This window comes from Terrapene carolina, unplaced genomic scaffold (genome assembly GCF_002925995.2).
Source record: "Terrapene carolina triunguis isolate 2854851 unplaced genomic scaffold, T_m_triunguis-2.0 Scaffold67, whole genome shotgun sequence".
In the NCBI taxonomy this organism is placed as follows: Eukaryota; Metazoa; Chordata; order Testudines; family Emydidae; genus Terrapene; species Terrapene triunguis.
Window position 1 is genome coordinate 25,437,895 of NW_020664418.1, and position 21,073 is coordinate 25,458,967.

At 39.2% G+C, this 21,073-nt stretch overlaps 1 protein-coding gene across 3 annotated transcripts in view; it reads right to left on the reverse strand.

The window, feature by feature from the left end:
* Positions 1 to 1,864: 1,864 nt before the first annotated feature.
* Positions 1,865 to 21,073, reverse strand: part of MINDY2 (MINDY lysine 48 deubiquitinase 2) — a 109,394-nt gene continuing 90,185 nt past the window's right edge. The window contains exons 7-10 of one of the 3 annotated variants that reach the window (XR_003369637.2): positions 15,529 to 15,702; positions 8,754 to 8,936; positions 4,465 to 4,954; positions 1,866 to 4,055 (exon numbers count right to left, since the gene is read on the reverse strand). Coding sequence is in view for 2 of the 3 variants with exons in the window: in XM_026648264.2 (XP_026504049.1) it covers positions 4,829 to 4,954; positions 8,754 to 8,936; positions 15,529 to 15,702 (483 nt within the window). In the remaining variant the exon portion in view is untranslated. Of the gene's footprint in view, positions 4,955 to 8,753; positions 8,937 to 15,528; positions 15,703 to 21,073 lie in introns of all 3 variants that reach the window. The other 2 variants (XM_026648265.2, XM_026648264.2) reach the window with 2 other exon arrangements.

Genomic DNA, 21,073 nt, shown 5'->3' on the forward strand with positions numbered 1-21,073 from the left:
CGCATGCCCTCAAAATATTGCTTCTTGTACAAATAAGTATAGGGCCTCTGACACTTCAAATGACAACCATGCAGTTATAGTTCTCAGTTAGAAATACACAGGCATCCAAGACAGATTAATTCTAAAATACGAAGACTTTCCATATGCACAAGTAAGCCTACAAAATAGGAAAGTGATAGCTGCAAAACAGCAATGAACTTCCAAACTGCAGCAAGCTCTGCAGAGGCAATTTTTCAGATAAAGACAGAGCTAAAGTTCATAAGTTTAATCAATCATTTAGATTGACATTTCAATGGAGCTGCTGAGAGGCCCTACAGAATGGGCCCCATTCTTGGCCCAGGTGCACTACAAGAGGGGAAAAGGGGACAAAAGGTGCCCTAAATGAGACAGCTGGTGTAATGCCAATAATCAGTTCCCTTCCTGCAAGTGGGCATGTCAGGCATTGCTTGCGGGAGGAGAGGACCTGGCCAGCTCACACTGTGCTCCAGATATCTTAGAGAGAGAATTGTTCCTGGGGAACATTCCAGCTGCATAAGTAAGAGAAGCCTTCTAGACAGGGGCCTGAACAACCAACCAGGAACCGCACATACCATCCCCCCCTCAGATCATGAGCTTGAAACAGCTGACAATTGACCCTAAGGAATCTGTATTTCTCCTGGCCAGCTATGCAACAAGAAGGGCTTATGACACTGCAGAAAGTGGCAGGTAGACTACTACACAGCCAGATTTAGGATAAATGGAGAAGGATGTCTTTCAATGTGACAAAGCTCTCTTAAAAGGTGGACTTCCAAAAAAAAAAAAAAAAAAAAGAAGAAGAATTACTATATGGTTGTATGTTCCAAATACACAGGGTAAGAAGGAAATTCTGCAAATTTCTACTTTAAAACATACCTATTTTCTCTTATTGGTGGTTTGAGTCTATCAAGATTCTTATATTAGTGCCCATCACCACTGAGCACCTTGTACCATAAATCATAACTGGCTATGCAGTCTAGACTGATGCCACAAGCTTTTCTTGGTGCAAACAACTTATTCTCATAGCTGGCCTGGAGTAATACACTATCTCAGGACAATCAAACTAATGCTGGATTTGATGCTTTTACCCCAATATACAATCTGTGGAAGACATCACACTGCTCAGATCACCCAGGAACATGCAGGCTGCCTGCTGTTTAAGGTTGCACTTTCTCAAGTTTTTAAAAGTTGAATGCTCTAAAACAAATAAAACCATTAGAAAACTACATAAAATTGGATACATCATAGACCATATCTTTTACAAACTCCAGAGATTGGTTTGACATCACCAGCAGAAAACTGAACTGAGCAAATGGCTGACTGCACTTTTCATATACGCAGCAACAGAAGAAAAAAGGTAGGGTTTAAATTAGAGGAGTTTTGAGTACACTTTTTACTTTTGTGTTTATGCTGAATAACATCAAATGATTTTGAATTGCCTTGTATTAAGTAAGGGAGTCATTTTTCAATAACTTTGTAAATACAAATCTGAATACCCAAAAGCAATCCCATACAATGTTGCAACCATCACGGTACAAGATTAAGAAGCCAAAATAGTTTGACAAATATCAAACAAGTTGTGGAAGTGTGGGTTGCTGATCCCAGGGTATGTCTATACTAGAAAGGTAAGTAGACCTATATTAGGATTAATGAGGATTATATATAATGAGGATTATATTTAGCAGTGAAATGGGTTCCATGTAACTCCCAATATACTTTCCCTTGACAGCTCTCTATCCATCTTTGTGTATAAGGAGGAGATGGCTAGAGAGTACATCTTGGTACAAAAAACCCCCACACAAGTATTTTAACAGGTAGAATAGAGTAAAAATACCCAAACATTCAAAGCATTTAAAAAATAAGCCTAGTTCTGTAGAAAGTTGCAAGAGTAATAGCACTGGAGAACAGAATACAGTACCGGAGTTAGGGGTATAAATCTTCCTATTGTGCCCCACAAATATTCCCCAATATTGATTTAAAGGGATCACCATTACAGGTGAGAGTACTTCAGTCTCAATGACCATTCAATCTCTGGATTCTTTAGATGCTCAACAGATGCCAACTGTTATGGGAGTTTTGCTGATGTAGACATCAATCCCGTAGGAAATTAATTAAGACCACCACACTCGTTTCATATTGGGTACCAGCTTATATAGTTATGATTTTGGTCACTACCAAGTTGGGCTAGATGCACACCAATGTCCTACAAGTAAAAGAGTAAAAGCCTCAATATTACTAAAACCTTTAGCCATCCAGACCCTTAAAGAAAGAGCAAATTGACAAGAATCGTTGTGTGAATAATATGAATATCAAGCCACAATATTTCTGAAATTGATAACTCCTTTATTGAAGGAGAAACTGAATTCTCTGGAAAGTCTGAGATTTTTACAACAAACATTGACAATTTGTTTTCTTCCACTGTAATTGAATATACCAATATTACCATAAGTATATCAAATTATGTTTCAGGGGTGTCAGTAAGACATGAAGTAGGAATATTACACAGACTTTTCTGATACTAGCAAGTACATTGAATTATTTTTAGTGATTTACTTTATTTTACGAAAAGATGTACTTGATAGTAGCAACAACAATCTAAGTTAATTTGTTTTAAAAGTGAATGTAAATGGCAGTATTGTCATTGGAAACAATAAGGTAACAAAAGTTTAACTTGACATTTATTTTTCAAAAGTATTAAATGTAAATATGAGTTTGGAAATATTTCATCAGTAACAGACAGCTTTTAAAAAAAAATATGGTTAAAAGTTTTTGTACCTCCAATACAATACGTCAATATTTTCTGTTCTGCGTAAAGCAAACCATCACATTTGTGTTCCTCGTTTATATTTGTATAAATTTGTCTGAAGAAATGGATTGCTTCAGTGAAAGGAATAAGGTAAATTGTTTGATTTGACATAGAATAATGTTATTTTAACTGGCATACATTTGAATAAGTATTAATGACCTTTCTATATAATTATCAAGAAATTAAAAAAAAATTGCATCTAAAATTTGTGTCTGAAAGAGATCCCCTTCAATCATCCATCACTTCAGTATTATAAAAAGGAAGTTGTAACAAAATGGATAGAAGGAAAAAAGCTGAGGAAGAAACAAATAGCGTGATCTGGACTGGCTCTTCAGTTATTACCAAAACTATGCCTACTTTATCAGCCTAATTGTTTATTTAAATATGTAACAGATTTGTGCAATGACTGATTCCAATCATGGAGGCAATTCCATTTGAAACAATTTTATAGCATTTCTTTAACTCTGGACTCATATTCAGAAATCAAGAGGGTTTTTTAAATTTTGAGTTCCATGGACATTCCCCCAACCCACACTTCAAAATATATGAATGTCATACTCCAGTTGGCTGCTTTAAACTGTTCTATACTCACGTATATTAATGCACTTACCAAGCCGTAGAATGTGAATCAGAACTATTTTTTTCCAGCAGAAGCAGCTTTTTTCAAAAAAGTGTCTACAAATTGCTAAATAAAAACTTTATCAAAAGGATCAGCAACAAGGTAGTTGTTATTGGCTTTCCCTGTTGAAATGAAAGAGGATTTGTAGTACCCCTCATAATAAAATTCAACAAGTATTTTGTTCCTGTAACCTATAAATACTACAAGATGTAACATGTTTATTTGGTTCCCATAAATTAGAAAATAGAAGTTTCCCATAACTCTAAACTAATGATTTAAAAAACAAAGTGATACTACATCTGAGTGCCTTTCCAAACAATTTGAGAGACTAGCTTAACCTCTCACCCTGCAAAAGTGTGCTTTTTACAGATACATGATTTTTAAAAGTATTTGTACACAGTACACTAGCTTAAATATACAAGTGGACATGTTAAAGTCATGTTACGGTTCAAGGTACTTCTGGACGAAGGCAGATATTAAGTTAGTTATTTTAATTCTGCATTCCTACGCAGGACAAGCATTATTAGAGACTTCAGTTTCCTACCACCATTCACGTGTTGCATGGAGAGATCAATAAATAACTTCTGTGGTCCAGTTTACCTATAACGGAAGATACTAAAGAAAGAAAAAAAAACTATTAAATTATTTGTGTCTGACCCTGATAAGATCTGAGTTGTGATACCCAGTTTTTACTGCAAGAAAAGCAATAATAAATCTTTATCTTGCTTATCAATAGACACCCCATTTTTCCATGACACCCAATTTTCAATATAATGGTTAACAAATAACTTATGCATGGGGCAAAGGTCACGGTGGTAGAACTAACCCAGCACAAATATGGGTTAAAGAATGGGCTACCAGCTCTTGAACAAAAGGAATCTGGGTGTGTTATGGAGGCAGTGTGCCCAGACACTCATTGGGCTTTAAAGCCATGAATACCCAGTCTAAGTTATATTGTCAGACCATGAAAAGTAATACAGGATTCTGTTGTGCTGATGTAAAGAAATCTGACAAAACCAATTACCTCCTTTCTTTGTTTAGAGCAGATGATGAAATAGCTTACTAACTGATATTATAAGTAACGCATGTCACTATGACAAAACTTGCCGTGATTTGTGTGTTTAGCTACAAAGTGCAGTATTTCTCATGACTGACTCAAAGCACAGCCGCATCCAATTGTAATGGAATTCCATCTCACACAGAGCGCACTGTATGACTTTGAAGAAAGTCTGTATGATTGTAACAAAGTAGTCACCCATCCTCTCCTTAAACGTGAATAAATCCATGGGGTAATCAGGCACAGGCGGCATGTAACGGGTTTGTCTTCATTTTATTCCTTGTTTTTGTTTGAGGACATGCACTTGACTCCAGGCAAAATCCATCCCCGGTTACAAAATGACACAACTATTCTTTTCTTTCTCTTTCTCCCTCTCTTTCTCTCGAGGTTCTTTTCGTTTGCGTTCACTACTTCCAGATTGTCTTCCACTTGCTGGAGAAGCAGCTCCTTGCACCTGCTGGAAGAAAGAATTTAAAAATCAAACAAATAGCAAAGAGAAATATTATTCTAAATGCTAAAGGTAGTTTCTGAATCAACATTGTGGTCTAAAATTCATATGGCTTGGAGCAGTAACTAACGGAAACTGAAACTTGCTCACTAGCTTTAATAATCATTAATTATGCAAACCACAACCATCAGGCACAGAGTGTTTCAATTTGAGGTTGGATAAAACTAACATGCAAAATTAATTATTTTTGGCAAGAAAGATTGATTGTATTTTAGTTGGGCTGGTGGGAATCTAAGTCCCATGCATCTTATACAGCAGAACAGACCTAAATAATGTGCAGTACTGAGCCCCAAGCACTCTCCCTATTATGCGACCCTGTTCCCGATCAGTTCAATCAGTGCCATATCACTTGTATCATTTATTTTGATATTAAATTTAACTTAGTTTATAATACCCCCCATTTTCACTGTGCTGTAGATTTTTCAGTTTTCTTTTTTTAAAAATCAAAGACAAACTACATTTTTGAAGTTGCAGAAGGAAAATGCTGGGTTTTGACTACTAATTATGGAAAAGTTGGGACTTTTGGCAACAAGGAAGCCATAGGAATTAGTTTTAGTTTTTGATAATCAAGAGGCAGTGAATGCTTTTGGTACCTGAAGCCCTACAGGGCCAACTATGGGAAGGGGCAGAGGTGATTTTACATTTGGGAGAGCAGGCACATGAATTTCTTCTTCCCCATCCCAGCAATTCTATTGAAGCTGGCTAATCCCTTTACTTCTTGACCAAATAACTGCAGCTGCATCCAACAGTGATGGATAAACACAGTAGTTTGATGTTTCTGCTAAAACAATGAGCAGCATAACCATGTTATTTATATTGTCATAATTGTGCTTCTCTGTTAACATCCTGTTTAGATTAATGGGTGCAGTTCACACTTCTGAGTTATTGTTCCTGTCTGTCTGCAGGCTCAGTCAGACATCACAGGTAGTTTACTTTCAATTTTTGAATATTTTTCGCAACTAAAAATGTGCTTTTTTTTTTTTTTTTTTTTTTTTTTTTTTTAGAAATAAAAATTTTTTTTTTTTTTTTTTTTTAAATGATCTTAGAATCAGGAAGGGCAATTTTAAAAATCCAGTTAGGTGACAATTTACGTAGATGAATATAAATCACATTAAACAAGGTGCCTTGAACATAATTATTTACCTTGACAAAACAACCTCAGAGGACCTGGACTGAAAATTCTACTGTCATCTACTGCTATTTTGATATTTTGACATAAAATTAAAAGGACAGAATAAACGCAATTACCAAATCTATTACAAACTAAAGTATTACATAATATAATGCAAGAGCACAAACTCCTATAATGTGGTTTGTGGGAAAGCAGCATAGCTGGATATTATTTAACAGATAACTCATCTGATAATTCAGTAATTACAGTGGACTAAATCAGTGGTTTTCAAACTTTTTTTCTGGCAACCCAGTTGAAGAAAATTGTTGATGCCCATGACCCAACAGAGCTGGGGATGAAGGGTTTGGTGTGTGGGAGGAGCTCAGGGCTGGGGCAGAGGGTTAGGGTGCGTGGGTGAGGGCTGCGGGGTGGGTCTGGAAATGAGGGGTTCAGGGTGTGGTAGGGGATCAGGGCTCTGTGATGGGGTGCAGTCTCCGGGGTGGGGCCAGGGATGAGGAATTTGGTGTGCAGGAAGGGGCTCCGGTTTGGGGGGGGGCTGAGGGATAGGACAGGGGATTGGGGTGCGCGCTTACCTCAGGTGGCTCCCTGTCAGCAGCACAGCGGGGGTGCTAAGGAAGGCTTCCTGCATGTCCTGGCACCACAGACCGCGTTGAGCCCTGGAAGCAGCCAGCAGCAGGTCCGGCTCCTAGGCATAGGCACGCAAGCGGCTCTGCGCAACTCTCGCCCACAGGCACTGCCACCCCCCAGCTCCCATTGGCTGGGAACTGGCCAATGGGAGTGCGAAGCCGGTGCTCGGGGTGGGGGCGGTGCGTGGAGCCCCTTGGCCCCCCCACCTAGGAGCTGGACCTGCTGCTGGCCACTTCTGGGGTGCCGTGCGGTGTCAGAACAGGTAAGGACTAGCCTGCCTTAGCCGGGCAGCACCACCGACGGGACTTTTAATGGCCCGGTCAATGGTGCTGATCAGAGCTGCTGCGACCCAGTGCCTTACATTCCACGACCCAAAACTGGGTCATGACCCACAGTTTGAAAACCACTGGACTAAATAAACAGGATAAAGGCAGAGGGTGTTTTTTTTTACACCAAATGCCAAGACATCTATTGCACAGGCTATGATCACTGTGTAAACAAGCAGCACCCTCAAAATGTTGGAAGATGCTCTCCCTCTGCATGTGCTACCCTTTTTTTTCCCTCCGTCTCCTTTCTCTGAATGAGAGGGCTTCAGTCAATTTTGAGTTTTCTGTCCTCTGTCAGTTCTGCAGTCTAATAAATAAATTTGAGACAGACATTTTTCAGCTTTTATGATTCACTCATACACAGGGATAAGTTTTGCATTTGCTGCCTCACATTTGGATGACTGGGAAGGTAACAAGGAAAATGTCTCAATGAGGAATACACAGATATGAATAAGAACTTACTGATTAAATGCAAGTTGGATAAATGGGGTTTTATGCAGCTTTTTAGTTGGTTTAGTTTCAGAAGTCAGATACAATTAGGTGTGTAAAAACAGTTATGCAAAACTGAAAACGGGATTACTTAGGGACAGTGAGACAAGCAGAACTGCATTCAGTGACATTTCTAGTCATGATGTAGGAGAGGAATAAGATGTTAAAAACTGGTTTTGCTGTAGCTACTAATAACTGAATAATAAAAACCCAACTCTGCATGCTAATTAATATAAAACAATTCAAAATCCAAGAGATACACGTTTCAGCTTTTCATAGGATTGTCTTATTAAAAAAATTAAAAAATAAATAAATCCTGATCAGCTCTCTCTTCTTCATCCAAAGATGGCTGAAATACTGCATGGCACTACTTCTGTTTCAATGCAATTTCTGTAACAACAATTATAACTCTTATCAGGATCCCTATTTAACAGTCTTAGGGCTGGTCTATACTTACCCGTTAGTTCGACGGCTGGAAATTGAACTTCCGGGTTCGATTTATCGCGTCTGGTCTGGACGCGATAAATCGATCCCGGAAGTGCTCGCCATCGACTGCGGTACTCCAGCTCGGCGAGAGGAGTACCGCGGAGTCGACGGGGAGCCTGCCTGCCACGTGTGGACCGCGTCTGAACCGCGGTAAGTTCGAACTAAGGTATGTCGACTTCAGCTACGTTATTCACGTAGCTGAAGTTGCGTACCTTAGATCGAATTGGAGTGTTAGTGTAGACCAGGCCTTAGCAAAATCTTGGGGTAGGAGCCTAGGCCATTAGCAACGTGGTTTAATTTACCATGACATTGACTGAAATTGATATGGAAGTAGCATGCATACTCTAGCAGTAATAAGATTTTTCCTAAAGTTTGTTGTGCAATCATCATAATTCACTCATTGTACAGAGTGTTAGTGGTATTAGTGTTACACATCTAGAACAAGTTCTATGAACATTGTTAGGGTAATTCTGCCTATGTAACTGCTACTGAGGCGAAAAGATTAAATAAAATCTGAGAAAGTAAGATGCTATGGAAGAAAATCAAATAGACCGTACCCTTTTCATACTGAATGAAACTTATCATTGATGTAAAACACTCACAGTAGTTAGAAATTGTGTTTTAATGAAGTTACCACAAAACTAAATAAAGCTAGTAACTGTACTCTAACCATGGAATATGCTCTTACCTGGACCTGAGCAGCAGCTGCAACTGCTTGTTCTTGTTCCTGATAGTACTGAGAAGCCCGCCTATCCTCCTCTTCCTGCAGCTTCTTTGCCAGCTCTAGATCACTGATTCCTTCTGGGATCTGCTCCCAATCGATATCTTGGCTCTGCTGCTCTTGTTGTAAAGACAATGCCATCAGATAGTCCTAAGAAGTAAACTCATTATTAGTAAACACTCTTCTGCTTCCCTAACGATGAGCCAAAGTTGTAACGGGAATTCCATGAACCTCTAAAAATGAGAGCTCCAGGATTCAATATTTATGCTTCCTGGATGGTTTATTATGTTGAACGGCCACTTAAAATTGCTGGCTAAAGCTTCCATAAGAAGTCAGATCAAGGAAGGAATTGTGATAGGAGCACCTGTATACCTCCTCTGTCTTTGTTGACTGCCGTATATCTACAGTATAACTTTTTTTTTTTTTTTTTTTTTTTAATATTTATCCATATGTAAACAAACATATATAAAAACTGTGTTTACATACGGGCTTACTTTTTAAATTCCTTATATTATCACCTCTCTTTTTAATAAGTGTTCCATTAAACCACTATGAGCAAGCTATTCTCCACCAAAAATCTTCATCCTGTCTTTGGGGAGAGGGGATTGCTCTGAAAATCTAGCTGAGGGATTATGATTTATAGACCATCAATACTCAGTGATATTAATACTCACTTAAATTTTGACAGCACGTAAGAGAATGAAGTTCCACACTGACAAAGTGCTAAAGTTATGTGAACTAGTGATTTTACCCTTTCAGAAATATTCGCGTTGCAATATATTATCATTCAAGAAGAGTACTTTGATTAGCATATTGCTTTATAAAAATCACTTTAGACCAAGAGCAGAAGAGAGCAAAACTGCAGAAATCCCTCAGAAAATCTGTGTGTGGGGGCATGAAGGACAAGTGCAGTAACATCTCTTTCCCCTAACCCAACTACCATATACTTACATCTTTCTCCTCAGAGAACCACATGGAAATTCAGTTTAATGTGAAGTTAGAGAGGTGCAGAAGCAGGAATCAGCTGCTTTATGCGGCACATTTCCCCTTCTGCTGCACACAGTAACATTAGTAAATGTTGCTTCAAGGAGCATTAGCTTACACTATGGGGGTGGTGACATAAGAAAAACAGAACCCAGGCACTACCAGTACTTGGGGAGAGGATGTTAGGCCTCGGGGACTGCAGAGGGACAGTTTATCTCCAGCGCAAAATCTGTGCTTTGACTCAGGGTTACTACTGGACGTACAGACCATCTGTCTATTGTGAATACTGCTTCCCCACTCCTTCCACACCTCTACAAACTCCTTAAGGAAGAAAAGGTTATGACCTTCCCAAAAAGTACACACATGTTTGGACAAGTGTCCCTCTGTCACTTAATTTTATATCAGAGGAGATCAAAGATTTTGAATTTAAGTAAGAGAAGTTTTTTCACTATTTAAATTAGCTACTTCTGATTGTAGGGCTAGTGTACAATACTGTAACTTTTGCAAGGAATTCTTAAAAAGCTGCACTGTAATAGTTATACTGGATCAAACAAAAATATTCCATTACTATGAAGATATGTCATCCAGAAGTGTACTGTATTGCACCACCTAAGAATAATAGAATGTTTTGTAGCTGTCAGTTATTTCAGATATTATTTGTATTGAATTTAGTTTTCATTTTATCTGCCATGAGGGAGCTGTCATGGGAAAACACCTTTCAGCCAAATAAAATAGTAGTAGTAATAGCAAAATAAAATGGAAATTCTTCTTGATCAATAGAAGAAAAAGAGACATTACAGTCTTCCAGTTCAGAGCTTTAAAACAGGAGTACATTAAGCACACCAGGGAACTTTTAGTTTGTGGAAGCAGGTTCCACACAAATAGTGCACAGCAGGATTGTGAGAGTTAGACTTTCACCCTAGTTTGTCAAGAACTTATTGTACATATAGATATATAGCTAACTTTTGTACAGCTGTCCACAGCTTCAAGGGGCCATGGCAGCCATGGATTTCCAGCAAGTGAAGATGCCCCAGCCATCTCTCTTTCACTCAGAATTAGGGCTTTGGAGCTGTGCTCCAGCTCCAGGCAAAAACCTGCAGCTCCACTGCTCCAGAGCTGCTCCGTGCTCCAGCTCCGCTCCAAAGCCCTGCTCAGAAATGCCCCTTGTACTGGGAACTAGCCATAAAAGGCTGCTATACAATCTCTACGCTACTTGGGGATTCCCCATACACAAGGAGAATCCTAAAGTGCCCAGCACTGCTGGCTTTATGGCTGCTTTGAGCCATAAAATCACAGTGGAGAATCCAACCCATTGAGTTTTTGGGGTTGCACTGAAGTGTTCAATTCCAACAAATGCCAGTACAGAATCATCATTCCAAATTTGTTCTCAAGCTTATTTTCCCCACAATGTAGCACTTCACCCCAGCAAAAAATGGATGTGCCAGCTTTTTAACATTTAATTTTGATATACCATGGGGTTTGGGTTTTTTTGCATTATTTCAACAGCTCCAAACAAATTAAATCTGATAACATTAACTTCAGATAATCAACTCAATTACAGACATCTGTTTGGGCTAGTCTCTGCTCATACCTGACTGCGCAGTACCACAGGTGGCCCCTAAATTTTTCTCATGTTTCTAAATTTTTAAAATTTCACTCATATATTTGCAGGGAATAAGATTAAGTCTTGATTTATATTATCAGAAACTTATCAAAACCTACACATGTACATTGGAACATGTTAATATGGGGGAGATAAAACATCTTAAATCTCAGATTTTAACTGAAGTGCTTACATTTATTAAAAGCATCAGCCTACACATATTTTAAGTTTTTTAAAATATGTAAAAATGCTTCTCAAATACACTTTAAGAACTCATTAATTGGTTTTGTCTACGCAGAATGTAAGGTCTTTGAGGCAGAAACGGTCTCCTGCTGTATGTTTCTACCCTGCCTATCACAATGGGTCCTCTTAGATGAGACCTCTAGAAGCTAATATGAAAAAAACAAACTAGAATCGATGAACACTACTGTTTTTGTATTCCATTCTGCAGAATTGATATCAAAAGGCAAAGTTCAGTGATGACAGTGAGATCTGAAATAATGCATATCAAAACACAATTATGTACTGTACTACTCTTCTCAAATTTAGCACCCCTTACAGACAGGCTAACCCATGCTTTTAAGGTAAATTACCAACAGCATGCAGAATTTAAGTCCTTACAGAACAAATCTGAAGTTGGCTAGATATTGTAGCTTTCATAAACTAGCATACGCTACTAAGTTTTTACTAATAGGATGACAGTAATTTATTAGTCATAGTAAGTTACTATGTATAGTAACTGGAGTTCTTCAGATGTGCTGACATTCTATTCATAGTGTGCATGCACCTAGAGAGTTTGAGATTGGAGACTTTTTGACTCACACTATCCATATGGCGTTCATGCACCCGTCCAGTCCTTGTGCTCTGCAGTAAGGGCATTTAAGGGCAATGTGTGTCAGCACTTCTCACTGTAGAATCCCCAACGACTAGTCCAAGGGAGACAGAATGGAAGAATGGGATGTGGAATGTGCATATGGTCAACACATCTCAAAGAACTCCATTTACAGTACATGATAAGTAACTTGCCATTCTCCTTCGAGTGTTTGTCCATATACACTTTCCACTGATGTTGACTCCCAAGCAGCAATGGAAGCTTAGAATGGTTAGTTAAACAATGGGTGAAGAACTGCTTTACCAAATACAGCATCAGATCTAGAAGACTTAGTGATGGTGTAGTGCTTTATGATGATGTGTATTGATGCCCAAATAGATGCTTTACAGATGACTGATAGGGGAAAATTTTCACAGTGATGCCACAGATGTTGCATAACCACCATCATAACCATGAATCTGGCAGCTGTTTCCACCATATACAGTGAACCTCGCCGATGTGTACTGGCCATTTGCTGGCCTTTGTTGACTAATGACAAATTCTTTGCAAGTCTCATTTGGCAGTTTATCTGCAAAGGCATGCAGTCTCTCGTGTACCAGAACTCATAATTGGCTAATATGGCCTAGTAATTGGCCACATAGAATTGTAGGCTTGCTAAAGAGTAGGCTTTCTGGGCAAATTTATCTAATCTCTTTGGTTAGTCCTCCTTTTGGTGTGGACTTGAGTTGTTTTGCTCTTTCCTTCATTACTGTGACTACAGAGGAAGATGTCTGTAAAAGAATTCTGCACTCTTGGGAGGCACTTGATATTTGGCTGTGTCCATGATAGCTTTGTTGACAGGGAGGGCTATTTTTCCTGCCAAAGAAGCATGGGGAATGTCCACTAACTTATGAGTCTGCTTCTGGACCTCCTCAATAGGGATTTGAAGGGCCTCAGATATCCTTTTTAATAAATATTGGAAGTCCTTGAAATTGTCCAATTATGAGGCCATTGGTAGCACTACAACCTCATCAGGGGACAAAGAACAGGGCCACCGGAGCTGGCAGGCTGCCCTCTTGTTCCTGTTCTTCTATAACTTCCTGTTCTACCTGCGGTTGAAGCAGAACCAGGAAATGTCAATGGGTGGCCTGTGGGACTGATATTGTGGGTGAAACAATCTCTTGGCATCAGTGTTGGTCCGTCTGGTTAAAATTGGACTGAGCAGACCAGGGTCCCCAACAGGGCCACATGGGAATTGGTTGGTATGAGCCTGATGGCCAGGAGATAGGGAACCAGGGGTCAGGATTTTGAAGGTCCTAGTATTTTTCCTGTGAAAAGTGTTTGGACTCTATCAAATGTCGAGGGTTGAGGCAAGTAAAGATGCTACTGGTATGTATCTTCCTAACCCTTTGACTCTGAAGATAACAAGAAGAATGGATAGTGCTGATTAATGGGGGGGTGTTGTAGAGGGTGGTGCTGTGGCTCCCAGTGCATTAGGAACTGATGGTGCCACACCAGTTAGTATAGAATCATAGACTATTAGGGTTGGAAGGGACCTCAGGAGGTCATCTAGTCCAACCCACTGCTCAAAGCAGGACCAATCCCCAGACAGATTTTTGCCCTAGATCCCTAAATGGCCTCCTCAAGGATTGAACTCACAACCCTGGGTTTAGCAGGCCAATGCTCAAACCACTGAGCTATCCCTCCCCCCTTAGTAGAGTCAGTGCTGACTGTAATGCTGAAGCCAACAATAAGGGAGATGAGGTAGTATCTTTTATTGGACCAATTTCTGTTTGTGGAAGAAACAAGCTTTCAAGCTTCACAGAGATGAAGAAGAGCTCTGAAGTTCAAAAGCTTGTCTCTTCCACCAACAGAAGTTGGTCCAATAAAAGATATTACCTCACCCACCATATGTGTCTCATATCCTGGGACCAACATGGCTACAACACTGCAAACAGTAAGGGAGATTGTAGATCCTGTTGTATCTGGAGATCAATTGGTGCTTAGTACTTGTATGGTGCCTTCAGCAAAAGTGTTGTGGATTGGTGGTCTGGAACCAGGTTCTCTCAGGGCAGCATCACAATCTCCTTTATGGAACAGGAGAGGCCCTTGGTGTGTGGCCTAGATCAGGCTTGGCCCTGCTGCCAGGAGCATCAGTGCTGAGGCCATTTCACAATGCACCTATAGAGTACTAGGTAGATGGTACTAGGATTAAACAAGTTCTTTCGTGAATGCAGAGGTTTCTGTGCTGGGTGCTTTGGTGCTATCCAGTTGGAATCGGCATGAGACTGACAGGAATTGTTCTGGGCCAAGAAGTCTCAGCAGATGTTAGGTGCTGTGGGCAGGTTTTCCTCTTAGACAAAGCCTTGGTAGGTATTCTGCCTCTCGGACTCCTGGAGCCTTGTGGGCTGTCTGAGGAAGACAGACCTCATGGCCTGGAGGTTGGGCAGTCATTGGGCTCTCGCAGGCTGTACTTTGGGGCTCTGAAGTCATGAGGAAGACCTGTAAAGTCATGAGGAAGACAGCCTTCCTGTCTTCCCTGGCCTTAAAACTAAAAGACTAACAAATTGCCCATTTGTTGGGAATGTATGATTCTTTCAGACAATCAAAGCACTTCTGAATGTCAATCTGAGACTGTGATAATTCCCTCACAAGGGGCAGCGTTTCAATTCAAGAGAACCGGATGATGTCATGCTGTTGGTGATTAATTCCTAAAGAACTAACAATAGATACAGACAACCAGGTAACTATATTAATGGACTAAGCTATGACTATATAAACTGTGAAATCAGAGCTAGAACTATACTAGTAGAGAACGGCTAGCAGTCTCTCAGACAATCAGGGCTCCATTTCTAAGCTGAAAGGATGTCAGAAGAACTGAGTGGTGGCTGATTAGCTTCTCCCTTAGATGCCCTCACCGCAGAGCATAAGGATTGGCAGGGTGCACGTGCACATATGGATACTACTGGCCAAAAAGTCTCCAATCTTGAGCTCTTGAGGCATATGCACACCATGAGTGGAATGTGCATATGGACAAGCACCCGAAGAAGCGAAAATTCCACAGTATTTGTTTTATGTTTTTAATAATGTATATTAATTCCTTAACATGTCAAATCTGACTTCTGGTACCCAAACAGAACATGCTAATAAATACCCATGTGAAGAGGTAACACTAGAATTATTGGAAAATGGGTTCATTTTCCCCAGAGAGCAATTTTCAAAAACAATCAGTGTCATCCTTACTCTGATCCCACTGAAGTCAGTGGCAGAACTTCCATTGACTTCAATGGGACCACATTGGAAAATCCCACCCTACAAAAGCTGGAGAAATGCAATAGATTTACCTGATCGATTTGATCCTGCTGCCCTCTATATACAGTTTCTGGGTCTGATGGAGGCCGAAGGTGGAATTCAGAGTCACAGAAATTTCCATCGCCATCTACATTATGTAAACTTTCCCAGACAACTTTCTCTTCTGTAAGAAAACCCTGATCTGTCACCAGTAGATAAAGCTGACCCTAAATGGAAGGATAATAAGGATAGAATCTATAAAAGGAATAAAAGATCTTTACAGTCTGAAACATTTACTTATTATTCCTGCTAACTGAACCTCCATGATTCAGTAAACCGAATGAGGATAATTTAGATTTATGCCCATGTTTCAGATTTAAAACTATTTGTATACTTCTGTTATCAGTACAGAATATTGAGATTTATATTAGTGTCCATTGCCAAGGCACATTGGCAACTTACAGCAATACAAAGAATCCATCACAGGAGAATAAAATCCCTGCATATTAACTAAAGTTCCCATTCCCTATTACAATAAGCATAAAACATGGTCTTATAGTACTGTGCTCCAACACCAACTTGGGGTCTCAAACTACTTGATGGAACAGGTTCCAGAGGCGTGGGCCCTTAGCTGAGAATACCTGGCTACCGGCAATGTAAGTCCCAGGACAGCAAAAAAAAAAAAAAAAAAAAAACCCTAACAGATTTTAACTCCCATGGCAGGACTTGGAGTCAAGAGAAGATCTTCAAATAAGTGGTCTCGGACCATTATTACATATATAGATGCTAATGCTTTAAACTGCACCCAAAAGCGAACAGGTGGCCAATGCAGGTCATAGAGCACTTTTTGTGCTAAGAGCTGTACAAATGCATAGGAAGAGACAATCCCTGCCCTAATAAGTTTACACCCTAACCAGACTAGACTATGAGTGGGATGCAAGTAATATGCCCATTCCACACAGAGAATTTAAGTACAGAGTGATTAACTGACTTGCCCAAGTCATAAAGGGAGACTGTCACAGATCCTGGAATCGAACCCAGACGTCCTGAATTCCAATCATGTATGTTAACTTTACAATCATCCTCTCTCTCAAAGAACAGTTTCAGCCAACAAGCCAAAAATATACCATAGCTGTTAGCTGAGAATTCAGGGCCAGCAATGGATTCAATATGGCCTGAGATTGCAAAATGTGCTTTTGCAAAGGCCAGATAAAAGATACAGTGCTTCCCTTATCTATCATATCGGCTTAATCTTACACAGCCGGTTTGATCGCATCTAGTCTGCACTTTTGTTAGAAATTGACACCTTGTAGCTGAAAAAGAGCTGAGCAGCAGCATGAAGTAAGAATAGGGTTGCATAGTGGGAAATTTATGACAGCATACAGAAATTTACAACTATAAACTATTAACCAGCTCTTAGACACCTCCAATAATTAAATTTAAACAGAAAAAAAGTTTTATTTATCCATTGTTACGATTAACCAGAACACTTCTCATTAATCTTTTTCTTGGCAACTGATCTAATTAAGCAGAAGTAACACCACACATGGTTCTCCCACTCTCAGCATAAATACATGACTGAATGTTAGGGACCAGATTTCATAACTGTGCATGCAAATGGTCAGGTAATTGTTTATAAGGGTCATTTGCATACTTGTCACCACTGTGCATGCAATCATAATAATTCTACACAAATATGAGTACTAATTTCTGTGACTGCAGATGTACCCACACAATTATGGAATCGGAAGGGAAGATTTAAATACTAATATCCATTTTGTAACAAATTGTAATACATATGCTTTTTTTTTTTTTAATTAGCCCTCTACTTTTATTTCATTGACCACTTTTGTAATAATTGGGTCTAAAAATTTACTCTAATTGTAAGCTTAACTGTGGGAAAGTGGATAAAAAGTTTACAAAATGTTCCAATCACGTGCATCAATAAATGTCGATGGTAAAAGATGCAAAAGGGAGACAGACTGAATCAGTTCAGACAAAAAGGCCTACTGATATAACTCAAGGACTGTGTTAGGACCACGTCTGGTAAACAAGAGAAGAGTGGAACCGGAAATCAAAAGAACATAAGAATGGCCATACTGGGTCAGACCAATGGTCCATTTAGCCCAATATCCTGTCTTCTGACAGTGGCCAGTGCCAGATGCTTCAGAAAAAAACAAACAAAACTGGGCAATTTATCAAGAGATCCATCCCCTCTCATCCAGTTCCAGCTTCCAGCAATCAGAGGTTTAGGTACCCAGAGCAGGAGGTTGAATCCCTGAGCATTTTGGCTGGTAGTCATTGATGGGCTTATCATTCGTGAACTTATCTAGTTCTTTTTTGAACCCAGTTATAGTTTTGATCCTCACAAGATCCCTAGCTACAAGTTCCACAAGTTGACTGTGCATTGTGTGAAAAAGCACTTCCTTGTATCTGTTTTAAATCTGCTGCCTATTAATTTCAGTGGGTAACCTCTGGTTCGTGTGTTATTTGAGAGGGTAAATAACACTTCCTTTTTCACTTTCTCTATGCCATTCATTATTTTATAGACCTCTATTATATCCCCCCTCAGTTGTTTCTATTCCAAGATGAACAGTTCGTCTTTTTAATCTCTCCTCAGACAGAAGTTGTTCCATATCCCTAATAATTTTTGTTGCCCTTCTCTATACTTTTTCCAATTCTGTCTTTTTTTTTTTTTTTTTTAATTAAAAGATGAGGCAACCAGAACGGCACACAGTACTCAAGATGTGGGCATACCATGAATTTATATAGTGGCATGATGATATTTTCTATCTTACTATCTATCCCTTTCCTAATGGTTTCTAACATTGTTAGCTATTTTGACTGCTGCTGCACATTATGTTGAGTATGCATAGCTAATTTAGACCTCATTTTGTATGTGTAGTTGGGATGATGTTTTCCAATATGCATTACTTGACATTAATCAACACTGAATTTCATCTGCCATTTTCTTGCCCAGTGACAGAGTTTTGTGACACCCTTTGTAACTCTTCTCAGTTAGATTTGGACTTAATTATCTTGAGTAATTTTGTAGAGTCTGAAAACTGTGCCACCTCACTGTTTACCCCTTTTTCCAGATCAATTATGAATATGTTGAACAGCACTGCTGTCAGTACAGATCCCTGGGGGACTGTGCTATTTACCTCTCCCCCCTGTGAAAACTGACCATTTATTCCTAGCATTTATCTCCTATCTTTAAACCAGCTACTGATCCATGAGAAGATCCTTCCCTCTTATCCCAGGACTACTTACTTTACTTAAGAGCCTTAGGTGAGGAACCTTGTCAAAGGCTTTCTGAAAGTCCAAGTTGACTATATCCACTGGTTTACCTTTGTCCATTTTTGTTGACCCCCTCGAAGAATTCTAATAGATTAGTGAAGCATGATTTCCTTCTACAAAAGCTGTGTCGACTCTTCCCCAACATATCCTGTTCATCTAGTCTAGTGACTTATTACTGTTTAACTTCTCTTTTCCCCAGAAAGGACAGTTTTTACCATTTTAAATACCATCTAAAGCCTGGTCTACATGTAAAATTTAGGTTGAAAAAATCCACACCCCCAACTGCTGTAGCTATGCCAACCTAGCCCCGACGATAGATGCAGCTAGGTTGACAGAAGAATGCTTCCATTAACCTAGCTACCATTGCTTGGGGAGGTAGTGTTCCTGTAGCGAAGCAAAAACACCTTCCATCGCTGTAGCCTGTATCTACATTATGATATACCAACACAGCTATGGCACTGCATAGCATAGCAATGGCCTAAATGACAGTGAAACAAGGGTGGTGGCAGGGGTAGGTTCCTTTTTAAAAACTCTCTCCAGGTACTTTAAAATGAAAGACTTATTTAATACTTAATATTTCAAATGCTTTAAATTTCTTTTCTGTATCTTTAATAAAAGGTTAAAAGGATGCTTAATGATGTGTTTGCCACGGTACCAAGCAGGCTGAGGGGGCTGTATCTCAAACCTTGTTTAAAACTGTTTAATGCTGGACAATTACAGGGGCACGTTAACACTTTTGACTCTTTAGGCCCATTTATTCCATCAAAATTAATGTACCACCACTTGCATGCATTCCTAGGCATATCAAAGTGTGCAAATACCTGCTCTTTACAGACAGAATGTTACCATCCTTTAACTACATTATGCTAATATAAAAGTGAATTCATTCAGTCATCTTTAAAAAAACACTGTAAAGACAGTACTTCAGAGCTTTGGCCCATGGAAAGCTTGCAGCAGACCCGTCCATGCCTAGTTTTCTTTTCTATAGCTCTCAAAAATATTGTGAAACAACTTAACATTTACTACAAAAAGTTCATTTTTATAGTTTATGTGAGAAAAAAAGCCTATGAAATCTGATTGTCACATACTAAATTCAATGTTTCAATTAATTTACTAACTTCATACTAAAAGCAACAGAGGGTCCTGTGGCACCTTTAAGACTAACAGAAGTATTGGGAGCATAAGCTTTCGTGGGTAAATTTCTGGAGATTTCCATTACTTGCATCTGAAGAAGTGAGGTTCTTACCCACGAAAGCTTATGCTCCCAATACTTCTGTTAGTCTTAAAGGTGCCACAGGACCCTCTGTTGCCTTTTACAGATTCAGACTAACACGGCTACCCCTCTGATACTTAACTTCATACTACAATTCAAGCAAATCTGAAGTGTTTCAACTATAGAATACAACATTTTAGTTATGATTTTTAGAAATATATTGCACATAGCCCTAATAATGTTGTATAACAATTTATGTCCAGTAACTTTAGATAGCAAAACTTGTTTTGGGGATTTTACATAGAGAAATCTCATTTTGGAGCACAGATTTTTGAGGACTGATGCTGGAAGAAGTTCTGAAGTCTCATACATAAACTCATACAATATTGTATAAGCCAAATCTTCCCTAAGGGATAGCTTCTTTCCTATCTGCAAGTGGAAACTTTAAAAAAAAATTCTCTCTTTTGTGGCGAGGAGAAAGAAGTGGTAGGTTTTTTGTTGGGTTTTTTTTTTTTTTTTAAGTGATTTTTCTATTTACTGTTTCAGAATAAATATAAAAATGGGGCAGTTTTACATCACTCACCCCAACCCCCATGGCAACTGTTTTTCCTGCTTGGAAGTTTGAAATGGTAATAATGCCAGTAGAGATGGATTAGTGGGTACAGTGCAAATAAAGTGGTCGGCAATTTATCACATGGATACGACCATCGCATGTGTGATCACATTTTTTTCCCCTTAGACTGTAATGGTCATTAAAGACATCAAATGAACAGAACAGCTACAGTACTAGCAACAATTTTGCAAGTGTTCTTACATACACAAATAATGACATCTTAAACTTGATCTAGAGAGCGCACCCTCTAGGAATGAGAAAGTAGTTCAACTTCCAGACCGATGCAAAACTTGGATTCTGCTCAGATTATCAACAAAGGTACCAATTGTACATTTTGGGTTGGTTTTTTTGGGGTTTTTTTTTTGGAGGGGGGAGAAGTCACTAGAACAAGGGCATAAAACAGGTATTTTTATGTAGCCCTCAAAGAACCATGATTTCACTCAGTATCAATTTAGTGAACATTCAAATAACT